Source organism: Macadamia integrifolia, chromosome 11 (assembly GCF_013358625.1).
Source record: "Macadamia integrifolia cultivar HAES 741 chromosome 11, SCU_Mint_v3, whole genome shotgun sequence".
Lineage (NCBI taxonomy): Eukaryota > Viridiplantae > Streptophyta > Magnoliopsida > Proteales > Proteaceae > Macadamia > Macadamia integrifolia.
In genome coordinates this window covers 25,007,531-25,023,583 of record NC_056567.1, presented here as the reverse complement: position 1 = coordinate 25,023,583, position 16,053 = coordinate 25,007,531, and the positions used below count along the sequence as shown (strand labels likewise).

At 36.7% G+C, this 16,053-nt stretch overlaps 1 protein-coding gene across 1 annotated transcript in view; it reads right to left on the bottom strand.

The window, feature by feature from the left end:
• Positions 1-468: 468 nt before the first annotated feature.
• Positions 469-16,053, bottom strand: part of LOC122094025 (protein ANTHESIS POMOTING FACTOR 1) — a 16,744-nt gene continuing 1,159 nt past the window's right edge. The window contains exons 3-12 of the mRNA XM_042664620.1: positions 15,707-15,807; positions 6,201-6,301; positions 6,049-6,115; positions 5,837-5,936; positions 5,640-5,753; positions 5,423-5,560; positions 5,125-5,209; positions 4,388-4,437; positions 1,568-1,756; positions 469-1,478 (exon numbers count right to left, since the gene is read on the bottom strand). Of these exons, the coding sequence (XP_042520554.1) occupies positions 1,613-1,756; positions 4,388-4,437; positions 5,125-5,209; positions 5,423-5,560; positions 5,640-5,753; positions 5,837-5,936; positions 6,049-6,115; positions 6,201-6,301; positions 15,707-15,807 (900 nt within the window). The 3' untranslated portion in view covers positions 469-1,478; positions 1,568-1,612. The remainder of the gene's footprint in view (positions 1,479-1,567; positions 1,757-4,387; positions 4,438-5,124; positions 5,210-5,422; positions 5,561-5,639; positions 5,754-5,836; positions 5,937-6,048; positions 6,116-6,200; positions 6,302-15,706; positions 15,808-16,053) is intronic.

The following is a 16,053-nucleotide window of genomic DNA, read 5'->3' as shown; positions in this document are numbered from 1 at the left end:
AAAACCCTCCCATCTCAAATTCCTTTTAATGTCTTTTAGTTTTTCTAGGATGAAGAAGGTTTCCCATCTCGATGTAGATATTAAAAGTCAGCTTTCATAAATCCTTCTAACCGATCAATATTAATTGCCAATGTGAAAAGCATCCACTGGTCATACGGAAGACTACGGGGAGTATAGAGTATCAAAATATCATTACTGAAAATGACGTCACTCCTGGAGTAATTTATTTGTTGATCTGAAGCATTCTTAAGAGTTGGGTTTGCACATTTTGAGATTAATATGTGAAGAGACCACAAATCCACAAACATAGAGTTTGAGTAAAACCCCAGAAGTCCATAAAGATTCCCAGATGGATATCCATCTGAGCCTATACTCTTAATTCCTAATGATGCTTCCTCTTTACAAAACCATACTCCATATCACACTAGCCTCCTCTTTATTTAAGAACTTGGTCACAAACATTCCATATCAGACTAACTTCCTCTTTATTTAAGAACTTGGTTACAAATTACATCATTGTTTTTTAGTAGCAGGTAGAAACAGAAGCCCTTCATCCAGCTTCCTTCATTCCCTCCCATACTCTCATCCCCCAGTCACATACATAATCTGATTGTGCATAGCTTCAATCCATCAGATCTTACAGCAGAAAATAGTATCATTTTGTAAAATCACAAAAGTGACCTCTCAAGCAAAATTGAGTTATGAAAGTTTCAACAAACTTAGCAAGGTAACAATCACAAGGATTAGCATCACAAATGGAGAGAGAAGACTTCATTACCATCAATTTTGTATGGTATGACTTACAATGATGTCAAGCATGACAGCATTGAGACAAATATGGGCAGAAAAAGGAAAAGTGGTGTGTGAGAGGGGAAGCCTTGGATCCCAAATGGAGTGTAGAGTCAATCCCGGGACTGCCATACATAATACTTGGCTAAAGTGTTCGTAGAAAGACACATGCAGCAATTCCAGCCATCATATATTTGGGAAATCCTCTAGAATTGTCATGTGTCCAATTTTAGACAAGTTCAATCATATATCCTCCCACTGATTAGCATCTTCCTTCGCATTTTCCATCCATTTTGGTGATGGCATGCACCCTCTCCATATTCCTGATTTTTTCTAAATTTTGTCCTTCCACTTGCCCTACTCCTTTGGGTTGAAGCTCGACATGTGAAGCAGGAGATCTCAGGGTCTATCTTGTCCACAAAATTTCAGCCCCATCTGACCTGCCATGGGGTAGAACTATGTGCTCATATGAAGGAACTCTCAAGAAGTGCCCGTGTAGACACCCGCTCCCCATAAGAAAAATCTCCTTTACGATAAGCTGTTCTCTTTTCTTTCTGCCAATGAATCCAACTGCCAAATAATTCAGATCAATCAAGTAAAAGAATACCACTTAGGCATCCTCGTTTCACCGGTACAAAGAAGCACAATAAATGCGACTTCATTGTAGGAACTCTGTTACTTGATTTCCCCTGCAATGCACAAATTTAACAATGAGCAAACAGCGCTAGGGAGTCATGCATGATCATAAAATCATGGCTAAAATTAAAATATGACAAACCTGTTGATAGCTTAAATTTGAGGCTGTGAATCTCTTCCACAAACCCTATTTTGATCCAACATAAGAGCCCAATTTGGACAAGTCTGGAATCCAAAATGAGAGTTCAGAAGATCCAGTAACAAACATCAGGCTTCCTGGAGTCCACTTTATGACTGGAGGTTCAACCTCAGAACTCATCCAACTGGCAACCTAGGCAGGCAACAAACATGACATGTGACTATAAAAGTTCTAAAATAAGCCTGAAAAGAAGGCCTAAAGCCTTATTTGGTACAAAAATAACAACATAACATAAAATCCCAAGTTTGTGTTTAGTTGTCAAGACTCGAGACTCAGAAAAGCTCTAGGAAGTGGAAGTAAAATGGAATGAAAGAAAATGAGACAATTTCCAATTGATGTTTAGTTGTGATAGAGAAGTGCAAAAGAAAGGGGGACGGGGAAGGGGGGAGGGGGGAGGGGGGAGGGGGATGGATGCATGCTACATTTGAGTTTTTCCTAGAAACGATCAGACTTTGTAACAAGCCATTGCTGGAAATTGGAGAAATCGAAGAGAGTAATGCACGGCAAGTTTAGTTTGGGTTGGTTTGGTCCAGTTCTGTATCAGTTTCTTGGTTCAAACTTGGTCCACTCGATGCAATTGCCTTAAGTGTCCAGATATATTGAATCTGGCCAGATCAGACTAGTTTTCTGATTTCTTCACATTATCTTATCAGTTTCGGATCTTGTGGAGTTATGTGGAGACTTTTTTTAGGCTTTAATTGTGAGGATTCCTATATTTTAGGAATCTTATCAGTACACAATTTCAGGGTCCCACGGGCACCTTATCTTCAACCTTGCATGCGGAGATTTCTCGTCTCCTTACAAACAGATCATGGGATTAGTTTATGAGTTTTCTTGTTATTTCTTTATAGTAGTTTACTGATCATACAGAAGGTGGACCTCGATGCAAAGGTTGCTCCATCGTGACCTAGTGCTCAGGTTTAAGTCGGGAAACAACCTCTCCACGAAATGCAGGTAAGGCTGCGTGCATAATGACCCTCCCCATACCCTAATTTAGGAGTAGATTACAAAAACTAACCCCCACAATTTATAAACCTCAAATAAGATAAAAAAGACTCACTAAATAACCTGACAATAAACAGAAGTAACAAAGGAGAACAAATAGAGAAAGAACGAGAAATTAAAACCAAAAAAAAAAGAATCAAGAAAATAGGAGAGAGAAAAGACCTGCGCAGGGTCCAAGAGAGGGACCTGCGGCTGGCTGGACAGACCTCAGATGGAGCTGGCCTTTTGGTCTAAGGAAGGTCCCACTATGGGCACAAAAACCCCCCAAATATGATCGACTTCTGTTGGCTGGTTCTGAAGTCATGAATGTTCTTGATTTTCAGACCTAGGAGAGACAATAAGAAGGATTATGCAGGGGCAGAATTTTAGCACTTCAGATGATCTTTCAGAGAGAGTCGAGTGTTCCTTGGACCGGTAGAAACAACCCCTGAAAAGGGTTTGCAAATCAGAGGAAAGATATGAGAGATATGGGGCTCGAGTGGGCCTCAAGTTTCCTCCCTTTGACTGGGTTGATTCTGGCTTAAAGCTTACACAGATCTGATTTGTAATAACAGCAGTACACAGATCTGATTTGTAATAACAGCAGTACACAATAGCAGAGCAGCAGGTAATATTCAGCAATAGATTCTGAAAATAGAAGAGAAAGAGCAAGGAAGTTGTGAGTGAAAGGTGGCAATCTCGGCCCCGGGCTTCGCACCCACAGCTATCCCGACTGTTCTAACCAATTGACTGCAATCTTTGCTTATTCAAATCTGAAATTATGAGTACATATGCTCCTCTATTTAAAGAGGGCAGAATAGCAATCCTATCATAACTAGGAGTTAGTTTCCAAATAGGACTAGACACTCCTAACAGGACTTGGACTCATAGTAGGACTAGGATTAATAACTCCAACAAGGAGTAGACTAATTAACTAATAGTCCATATAGGACATTACAATTGGTGGGCCCAATGGGCCTCACTTATTAAACAAATAAGTAAATCCCTATAGCTAGAATCGATGGGCCCAATGGGCCCTCACTCTAACAACTAATTCAGCCACTTGAAGTGGAATTAGGTGTGGATCGATAGGCCCCTTTTGGCTGGGCTTCTTCTTCCTGTGGTAGGTCCTTCCAAAGTGTGGATCTACATCAGACCCTGCAGTGGCAGGGCCTCGAGCATTGGTAAGCCCTTTTTTAGTTGATGAGCCGTAGGACTGTTTACTCCAGAGTCCAGACACATATTTAGACAATGTGTAGTTTTAATTGAGTGTCTAGGTCCCTCCTTTTGCTACCCAAACATGGGAGAGGTTACTTCCATTGTTTACTTATTATTTTATCGATTGGCATGTGTAGAGTTTTATCTTGTTTCAGTTTGCAGTTTTATTTAAAGCAATGTAGGCCTAAGGCCACCGAGCGTTTTGATGAATGGAAATTAGTTGATTTCGTTAATCCTGAGGCTGTTGCCTCTCTTGCTCTCTATCCTCTTTCCTCTCCCCATGATTGGGTCATCCGGTTCCCTTTCTTCTCCTCCATTTCTTCTATCAAACTGACCCACCACCACATATCCACGATTTATTCTGTATCAGATTCTTTGAGAGGTGGAAAATTTCAAGGTATAAATTCTCCAAACCACCAAATGCTTGGGAAGTTACTTTAGCATCACCTTTCTCACGTTCTCCTGACAACTAAACATACCCTAGAAAAAGTGCAATATGGAAGAGCAGAGATGAAAATCAGAAGAACAGAACTAGCAGCAAGATGTGTCTCTTGTACTTACTTCCTTCCCAGTTCTGACACTCCAGGCATATACACTACCATCACCTGAACCTGCCAACAGGGGGGACGAAAATCATAATATGAAAGATATTAGAAAATAGGTCGTCTTCATGCAACAGAGAGAATAACTGAGGGGTTTTGGGTATGTCATTTGAGAATGCTTTCACAAGTGGATCTCACAGGCTACACCTAAAAAGGATTGTATGCCAGTAATCATTCATCTGGATCTATCTTAAGGCATCACATTTCAAGAAACAATTTTTACACAGCGACCAGTGCGATACGATCTTGAATTGTTGGGCGAACCAAATAAGGTAGACAGTGGATCAGGATAGCTAGTATCAGAGTATCAAGTTGGCCTTCACCCCTTGAGTAAATGACCAATCCAAAACTTGATCTGATCACTAGCCAGGTTGACAAAATCCAATCTTAATCTGGAAAACCAGGAAAGGTTGTTAATGAACTGGAATAGGATGCTTCCTGCAACCATGAGCTTACGGCAGTGACCCATTAACAAGATAGGATAATACACAGCACAACAGCACATGGAACCCAGAGAAAATGGGAAAGCATTTCGGCGGGCCAAGAACCGCACTCTTTGATTCTTCTGACATATTCACAATACAATACCTCCAAAACAACATAATGCAAAATGTTCAGGACCTCCCGAAAACAAACCACCCTCCCCCTTCCAAGAAGAAAGGACAAAAAAAAAGCAAGATGGATGTGATACGATACCTGATATTACAAACATTCCCTCAGGGCTGAAAGATGCCTCCAATGTGGAATCGCTGGAGACAGGCTTGACATTGTATGTGAATAACTAAATAACAGTTGCAGAAGGGAACTCAGTGAGACCCTAACCATAGCAAAAATAAAAGGGAGAGAACCACAGCATAAATCCATGCCAAGAAACTTTTTTTAAAATCGTAAAAGTAAAATTGGAAAGAAGAAATGAAGTCCTGCTCCAGCAAGCAAACTAGCCATTCGGGGGTGCGGGAAAAGTTGAAAGTTGAAAGCAAGAACAAGGACTTACAAGTGTGCCACGGAATGAATCAAGTACATGAATATGCCCATCCATAGTGGTCACAAGCATAAGCCTCCCGTCATTACTGAATTTTACTACATTGGCATCAGATAGATCTCCCCCAATAGAAAAGATGTCAAAAGGACCCTATAAAAAATGGACATTTTCAAAATTAGAACGTGGAAGTAATTGCAAGAATAGGCAATGAACATTTGAACCTACTGACCTTCTCGTATTTCCGAGCATCAAACATTCTTACATGTCCTCCAAAGGCAATTGCAAAAACCAGTCCTTGTTCATCATAAGCAATTGCAGGTCTTCCTTGTACACGTAGAAGGCCCTGGAGTACAGCAAATATAATCATTGATCTACCTTAAACGAACATATTTCAAAAAATGACTATGAACATGCTAGGGCACCCACCTGACACTTCTCAGCTCGTTGATCCCAAAGTAGAACAGTTCGATCCAGAGAGCCAGAGATAAAGAACTCCTTTCGAGAGCACAAGCTGAGTGACACAACCCTAGGATAAAATATTGAAATAAATCTAACTGTTATGGCGTACTAAATCACTAAGTTAATAAAGTCATCCATCTAGAGAGTGAAGAGCAACCGATAGTGTTGCCAAGCAATACCTGTCATGGTGACCTTTAAAGTACCGCAAGTACTTATTATCATGTAAGGACAGAAGCCGCAGAGATTCTGAAACAATTTATCATAAAAATAGATGGATCATATAATCCAAATAAATTCTACGATAATGCAAATAATTATATTAAAAACCTACCATCCCAGCCATTTTTTGAGGAGTATATGACTGTTGTTGGATGAGAAGTGAAGCAAACCAGATCAACCCCATATTTTTTGCTGTTAATGGTCTTCAAACAACTGGCAAGGGAAAATATAGTTGAGAATCTTAAGAAAACATAATAAATCCATAATGCATTAATGTAGGGAAGACAGAAATGAACAACTTTCCCTTGAAAACACGATCCAAACTAAAATGAATTATCCAACAAGGCAATGACACAAGCAAAAAATAAGACAATCTAATGCAGAAAGTCCACTTCCGGTATGGTTTTTTTTTTTTTTCTAATGCAGAAAGTCCACTTCCGGTATGGTTTTTTTTTTTTTTTCTGGGTAGTAAAGCTATAATTTGGAAGAGTGCAAAACATAAGTCAACGGTTGACTCCACAACTGAGGTTGAGTACCTGGCAGCTACTGAAGCAGCCAAGGAAGGGGTTTGGCACAAGAAATTCTTGACCAACCTAGGGTGGAGCCTGAGCTTGTCGAGCATCTCATATGGTGTACAGTGACAATCGGGGAGATATACCACAAGCAAAGGAACGTTGATTCGAGAAATTATTCGGCGTGGTGACGTTGCCATTGCTTAGGTTAACACTGCTCAGAATATATCTGATCCCCTAACAAAGGGTTTATCACCTCACACCTATATTGGAAAATGGGTGTGAGGTGTATGGGGAATTGACTATGATATACAAGAGAGTTGGAAATGTGTCCGCTAAACTCTACTAATTTAATTTATTTAATTATTTAGCATAATCTATTATTGAACCAAGATAGTTTCATGGTATCTAAACCAAAATTGTTCGTGACTAGTGATGAGATTGGACACCCCATTTATACGGTTGTCACACTGTGTGAACCTACGAATCATTGATTCCTAGGAATAAGTGTGAGTGCATATTGTGTGTACATTGCACTTGATCATTTGAGAATTTCACATGAGGTTACTGTCGATTAATGGACATGAAATTCTGGTCGATAGTGTACGATCGGTCCCTTGGCCTGAGGGGTACCTTATCAATGTAGTTATGCTCTTGTAAATTTTGGCCATGTCTCCCTAACAATATATTAGTGTATTGGATTCGCAATGTTTGACCGTATTCAAAAGAGATGCCCAATATGAAATCCACTGCCTTGATTAAATAACTATCAATGAGATAAATTAATCTATTTAAATTGGGAGTTTTTTGTTACAATTATTTATCATATGTCAGTAAATATTACATTGGGAATGTACTATATGATACATTGCATGATGGGTCATATCCCAATGGGATCCTACCCCTTCACGATTAAGATTCACCCTTTACGAGAAAATATATAAATTGGCATATGTTAGAGAGGATGTACATTACTTTGGAATCTCTAGATATGAGATTTGATCAAATGTCATTAGTATATGGATCTAGATTCCACTAGCTTTGATGTACAAATAGGAGATTGTTAGTTGGCATGTCTCATCAATAGGTGGACTATAAGCCCACCATACTCCCCAGGCGCAAATGTGTATAATTTTAAATTCATGGGATTTGATCCCCATTAGCCACAATAAGTGGTTAACTGAAGTCCATGGTTTAGAGTATCTCCGATACTGATACGATACCCTCTGATACGTATCTTAAATTTAGCCGACCGATACGATACATAGAATTTTTAAAATCCTTTCGTATCTATATATATCCTACGATACATACCGATATGCACCAATACACTATCGATACGTATTAAAATTCTATGGAAAATATAAAATCGATGTGAAATATACGTTTCGGTATGTATCGATAAGTATCGGTGAGTATTTGTAGGTATCGATCGGTACGTATCGATGAGTATCAGTACGTATCGGTGAGTATCGGTATGTATCAATCAGTACGTATTGGTGAGTATCGGTATGTACCGATATAGTGCGCTACGGTCATATAATGGCCAAGATGGATATTTTTTCAAAAAACACGATTTTTTGAGAGGTTTTTGTTCCAAAGTTGTTGCCAGCCATATTTCTCTCTAACTAAAGTGGAAATCAAAGTTGGGATCAAAGATTTTACATTTATGGGACAACTACAAACCTTAAATTCTTAGTGCGATACCCTCAATTTAGTGTTTATGCATAATACATGTTATCAATAGCTTTTTTTAACAAATTTTTTTATGCAAAAGTGTTTAAAAATGTGTTTCATATCCATTTATGTGCATATCTTTAGCGTATCTCCGATACGATACGATACCCTCCGATACGTATTTTAATTTTGGTCGACCGATACGGCAACCGATACCGATACTTTAATCCTTGAACTGAACCTAACCTAGACCTGGCTCTGGTATGGTAATTGCCACAACCCCTAATTGATAGGAACAGAATTGCCTATTAGGGAAATTAAGAATTCTCTCTTCGATGCACAATTATGAGCTCTCCCCCTCTCTCTCAAGGCTAAGGAACCTCTCATTCTTCCACTTCATCTTCTCAACCTAAGCTTAAAGAAATGAAGTTGAATCCATTGTTGTGGGAAACTCACGGAGCGCCTATTGTTACTGTGAAGGTAAGAACAATTCGTTGAAGGGCTAAGGCAGCGTTTGTTATCGTTTCGTGTCAAAAACAAAAATTTCTGTTTTTGTGTCAAAATGCGTTTTTAAACGAAAAAATGGTGTTTGGTGAATCTGTTTCAGGAACAGTTTCAGAACGGAAAAAACGACAATTGTGGCGTTTGGTAAAACTTGTTTTAGAAATTTTTTTTTTGATAAAAATCAATTATTACAGAAATAACACTAATTAAAATACTATCATAAATTGATAATCTTTTGGGACAATATTAAAGTAGTAGATACCAAATAAAAAAAGTGATTCCAAAATATAAAAAAGTACAGAAGTAACTCTATCTTGTTCAAGTTAAACACTCTTTTCACTTTTTGTTCGAGTCCAAAGACTTGAATGCATTGAGGACGTCTTTCAACTTATTTGTTTGGTCCTCTAACCCTTTAATTGTCCCTTTTAGGTATCCTTTCATGTATTCGTTCGAAGTGGATGATGGTGTAGATGCTGTTTCATTGATGTTTCCGAACATAATGTATGTTGTATGGTAGAGATATGTGTTTCATCTTTCAACCATACAAATATACTACATCTACGGTTATCAGCCTATATTGACAAATAAATATGACTAGGGTAATTGAAATTTAATATCAAGGTAAAAAAATCTAAAATCTCCTATACGTATAGATCAATCGTGGAAATAAATTACCCCAGTTGAGTTTGGGCAACATAGAAAATATTGTCCTTTGTTTTGACCTTTCATCGTAGCTTGTACTTTGCATTGACCTTTACCACATCTACATAGATGCAGTTGGTCCACCCACATAAAAAAAATTACAAGAATCTTTACACTTAAAAAATTCTCTTTCAATATTTTATCAGACTTGATTGTATATTTTATACAAATCTTTCCGAAAATTTCACAGTTTGCTATTACAGGTGGAGGCATAGAAGAAGTCATCTGTATATATCATTTAAATATCAAAAAAGTTTCATCATCTTCACTCAGGTTCAAGAATTTATCATCAGCAATATGCTCTTTTCTAATAAAGTTGTGAAGCCCACAATAGGCAATTAATATTGATGCCTGATCTTTCACTGGGAACGAATGCATTTGCCTTAAAATCTGGAATTTGTTCTTCAATACCCCAAATGTACGTTCAATGACATTCCGAAGAGATGAATGCCTGTAATTGAACAATTCTTTTGCTGTTCTTGGGGATCTTTTGGGCCCTTTGTAGTCTAGTAGATGGTATCGCTCACCCCTAAATGGTGTCAGATACCCAGTTTGACTAGCATACCAAGAGTCGACAATATAATACTCTCCTACAAACAAGAAATTATATATATATATATATAATTTACATATGAACTCTAATTATCCAATATACTATGTAAAATTAAATAAAATAATGTTAATACCTGGAGGTGGATGTGGAAAACTCAAACCAGGATCACTCTTTGCTTGCTTAGGAACTCAGCAGTCATTCGCACTACCTTCCCGTCCCCCATACACATCTGTGAATCACATGTCAAATGAACATGCACACATCACATTTTGAGTTGTGATCCCCTTTCAATTCCTATATCGAGTTTGATCTTCTCTTGGAACTATCTTATGATGTGAGTACCATCTATGGTGCCAATACAATTTTATGACATATATTTAACTAGTTAATGGTCACTACAAATAAGAATATTTAAATTCATATATTTAACTAGAAACATGTATCATATTTCAAATTTAACTTAAAGAAATGGTAGTATTTGGGTTTGATTGCAATCTCCTCCGATATCTTACTGACATCTGGTGCTCTGATTTTCTCCTTAGTCAAACATTGCATTGCAGTTAAAACAACCTTGAGAAATACCGAAAGAGAACCAAGGATGAAGACCTGGAGGCAGATCTGGTCTCTTCCCTATATGCATGATTTCATAGAGCACTACTTTAGGGAGGAAAAAAAAAAAGGAGAACCGAGTATGAAGAACATTGAAGAGGAGAAGAAGAAAGAGAAGAGGATGGATGTTATCTGCTCAATGCGATTTCAGTGGAGGTGATGCTCTTCTCTTCTCTCCTCTCTTCTCTGTGTGCAAAACCGTGAGAGAGCCAAGCGAAGTTGTAATTTTATCGAAAACGATTTTATCCAAATAGTTCCTTTTTTATTTTTAAGTTGGAATGAAACTCCCCCGATGAAACAACAAAATGGAGTTTCGTCAATTCCAGTTTCTTGAGTTTTTTTGGAACTTCTTGAGTTTTTTTTTTCCACTTTTTGTTCAAAAAAAACTGAAACTCGTCAATGATGCATCAAACGCTTTATTCCTTTTTTCCGTTCCAATAGAACGAAAAAAATCCAAAAACGTTTTTTTTTAGAACAATACCAAACACTGCCATAGATTATCTATATGAAACTGCTTAATCGTCCAACATTCTGCCCCGTAACTCATAATCGGTCCTACAGCTGTCTTATAGAATTTTCGTTTAAGCTTTAAAGGGATACATTGGTCACACAACACTCCGGACACACCCCTCAATTTTTACCATATCGTTCTACTTATCTTAAAACATCTTAATTCCAAGGTTGATTTCCATTGTTCCAACTTAGCGTTAATCCTTGATTGTCTCATAACTCTCATCCACCAAAACAATATTGTAAGCAAACAGCATACACCATAGAACCTCGTCTTGAATGTTCCTAATTAAATCTTTCATGAAAAGCGCATAGAAATAAGGGCTTATAGTTGACCCTTGATGTAGTAATTGGGAATTCACTTACCTGATCTCCCACGGTTCTCACACTAGTCATCATGTGATCATACATATCTTTAATTATATCCACATATTTACTCAACACCCTTCTATCTAGTACATGCCAAATTTACTCTTTAGGGATTTTGTCATAGGCTTTAGGTCAATAAAGACCATATGAAGATCCTTCTGCTAGCACTAAATCTTTCCATAAGCCTTCTGAGTAGGTAAATAGCCTTTTTTTTTATCTACCTAACATAAAACCAAATTGGTTCTTTGAGATAGTAGATTTTCTTCTCATATGGGCTTCTCCCATGGCTCATATTATGACTAATTAGATTGTTGATTTTCATATACTGAATGTATCTTCTCATCTATAAGTTCTGTCCATATCATGATCCAATCAATTTCCAAGTGATCCTAGTTTTCGAAGTGGGGTTCTAACATTTTTTGTTTCTGAATACCTTTTATAATCCCAAAGCACATCCTTTTCTCACCATCTCGACTAAGTTACCCTTGATATTTGATTCATTGTAGGCAGAAGTTTCTCCTGTTGAAAACATGACCAACCTTACAAAATAAAAACTAAGGCAGCATTTGGTATCGTTCTAAAAAAATGTTTCTGGAGTTTTTTTCGTTCTATTAGAACGAAAAAACAAAATAAAACGTTTAGTGCATCATTGACAAGTTTTAATTTTTTTAACAAAAAGTGAAAAAAAAAAAACTCAAAAAACTGGAATTGACGAAACTCCGTTTTGTCGTTCCGTTGGGGGGTTTCATTCCAACTTTAAAAAAAAAACTATTTAGACAAAATCGTTCTTGATAAAATTACAACTCCGCCTAGCTCTCTCACAGTTCTGCACACAAAGAGGAGAGAAGAGAAGAGCATCACCTCCACTGAAATCGCATAAAGCAGGTAACATCCATCCTCTTCTCTTTCTTCTTCTCTTCTACTCTCTTCCATGTTCTTCATCCTCGGTTCTCCTTTTTTTTTTTTTTCTAAAGCAATGCCCTGGGAAATCGTGCATATAGGGAAGAGACCAGATCCTCCTTTAGGTCTTCATCCTCGGTTCTCTTTCAGTATTTCTCAAGGTTGTCTTGACTGTAATGCGACATCTGGCTAAGGAGAAAATTAGAGCACCAAATGTCAGTAGAATACCGGAGGAGATTGCAATCAAACCCAAATACTACCATTTCTTTAAGGTAAATGTGAAATATGAAATATGTTTTTAGTTAAATATATGAATTTAATATTCTTATTTGTAATGATCATTAACTGGTTAAATATATGTCATAGAACTGTCTTGGCACCATAGATGGTACTCATATCCATGCGATAGTTCCAAGAGAAGATCAAACTCGATATAAGAATCGGAAGGGGATCACAACTTAAAAAGTGATGTGTACATGTTCATTTGACATGTGATTCACATATGTATATGCGGGATGGGAAGGTAGTGCGAATGACTGTTGAGTTCTTGAGCAAGCAAGGAGTGATTCTGGTTTGAGTTTTCCACATCCACCTCTAGGTATTAGCATTATATTATTTAATTTTACATAGTATATTAAATAATTAGAGTTCTCTGTAATAATATATATATAATTTCTCATTTGTAGGAAAGTATTATGTTGTCGACTCTGGGTATGCTAGCCATACTGGGTATTTGACACCATTTAGGGGTGAGAGATACCATCTACCAAACTACAGAAGATCCCCAAGAACAACAAAAAAATTGTTCAGTTACAGGCATTCATCTCTTTGGAATGTCATTGAACATACATTTGGGGTATTGAATAACAAATTCCAGATTTTAAGGCAAATGCGTTCGTTTCCAGTGAAAGATCAGGCATCAATATTAATTGCATATTGTGAGCTTCACAACTTTATTATAGAAGAGCATATAACTGATGATGAATTCTTGAAACTAAGTAAAGATGATGAAGTTCCAGAAGATGAATTGAATCTCCCACATCAAGATTATGATCCTTCTACAACACAAACAAGTCAACGAAATAGGGGAAAAGAGATGAATGCCACTAGGATAAGAATTGCAAATGCAATGGCTAGACAGTAAGGGGTGTCTGAAATAGTTGAGAATTGAAATAGATAATTATTTGGTCAAAGTTGTTACTAAGTTGGTTAGAATGTTGTTTACATTTCTTTAGTGCTAACTTTGTATATTACATTTAAGGTTATGGATTCAAATATATCGTATTTTTTTGGTTACAGATTCAAGTGTGTGGTACATTTGATAGACTATTATGAATGTCATACATTTAGAATTATATTTCTTCTGTTTTTTGCCTTGAGGCATTTTTTATATATTGGATAAGGTATAACTTGTTTGATATTTAAATGGTATATACAGATGACTTCTTCTATGCTTTCACCCATAATATCAAACTGTGAAATTTCCAGAAATAGTTGTACTAAATATACAACACAGTCTGATAAAAATATTGAAAGAGACTTTTTCAAGTGTCAAGATTCTTGTAATTTTTTTCACGTGGGTTGACCAACTACATCTATGTAGATGTGGTAAAGGTCAATGCAAAGTACGAACTACGACGAAAGGTCAAAACAAATGACAATATTTTCTATGTTGCCCAAACTCAACTAGGGTAATTTATTTCCACGATTGATCTATAAGTATAGGAAATTTTAGATTTTTTTAACCTTGATATTAAATTTCAATTACCCTAATCATATTTATTTGTCAACATAGGCTGATAGTCATGGATGTGATATGTTTGTATAGTTGAAAGATGAAACACATATCTCTACCATACAACATACATTATGCTTGGAAACATCAACGTCAACAACATTTACACCACCATCCACTTTAAACGAGTACATGAAAGAATATCTGGAAGGGACAATTAAAATGTTAGAGGACCAAACAAATAAGGTGAAAGATGTCCCCAATGCATTCAAGCCTTTGGACTTGAACAAAAAGTGAAAAGAATGTTTAACTTGAATAAGGCATTAGTTATTTTTGTACTTTTTTATATTTTGGAACCACTTTTTTTATTTAGTATCCACTACTTTAATATTCTCCCAAAAGATTATCAATTTATAATAGAATTTTAATTAATGTTATTTCTGTAATTATTGATTTTCATCCAAAAAAACGTTTCTGAAACAAGTTTTACCAAACGCCACTACTGTCGTTTTTCCGTTCTGAAACTGTTCTTGAAACAGATTCACCAAACACCCTTTTTTCATTTAAAAAAAGCATTTTGACACAGAAACTGAAATTTTTGGTTTTGACACGAAATGTCATACAGAAACGATGCCAAACGCTGCCTAAGTCTTGAATTCAAAATACAAACACATTCATGCACTTCTGAATGATACATGTATGACACAGCAATGGTTCAAAATGGAGTGCCCTTGACTTGTGTTTTACACTTCAAGAGGGACACAATGGATGAGAGAGATTGAACAAAAAATCTTCAATTCAGAAGCAGTGGCATTGTCTCCATTCTAATTGGAGATTCTGTCATTGAATCCTAATTACGTGGATAACAGTATGAAGCAAGGGGGAAGAATTTCTTGGACTCCTCAAAGGCTGAAGGCATATCATCAACTTTTCAACCCTTTGCTAAGAACTCTGATATGCTGTTTACCATATTGAACACAATGGCTATAAATGAGATTTTACTAATTAAAAAGAAGAAGAAGCCAAAATTCCTATAGAGCGACAGACACTCTGATACCAATGGGAATGGCTTTCAGATCAGCATGACATTTCCAGTTAATTTCAGCTTATGAGAAATCCCATCAGCCATTTTCTAACATCCTGACTGAGTTTGTCTGACTTTGAGTTCCTAGAGAAGGAAAGTCAAGAAAAGTATATTAGAATAGAAAAATTAAGAGGATCCGATAGCAGAAAAACAGGCATGGATCTGACAGGGAAGGGAGAATATTGCATCCTTTCACTTTCTTCATTTATTTGCTTCATTTTTATTTCAAGTTTCTGTATTCAAAATAATATAAGTGGAAATTTAAAATGTTTTGAAAGTTATTCCAATTAGAGAACAGAGATGGTTGGTCCTATCTTGAGCTTTTCTAGGAAAGTTCTTCTGAATTGCTGAACTAGTGAAATGTCTAGAAAGTATAGGCACAAACATTAAAAAAAAAATCTATATATATATATTTTACATTAGAGAGAGAGAGAGAGAGAGAGAGAGAGAGAGAGAGGCATACGTTGCAGTGGATACATCATAAAGACGAATTGATTCATCGTCACTGGCTGTCACAAGATAATTTGATGCCTTGTGAAAATCCATTGAACTGATTCTACCATTCTGTACATAGAGGTGTCAAGTTAGTGTGCACTGTGCAGTGGATTATATTTAAATAAAAGAACAGAGAACATCATATGAAATAAAATACTATCCGTTTAATGATGCCTCTCCCCCTCACCCCAAGTTTTTGATGTATCATTCGTTTAATGGTGTTTCATCCCTCCCCTGGATTTTTGTGTATCATCCTTTTAGTGATATGTGCCCCAACCCAGATTTTTTGGTGTATCATCTTATGTTCAATTGTTC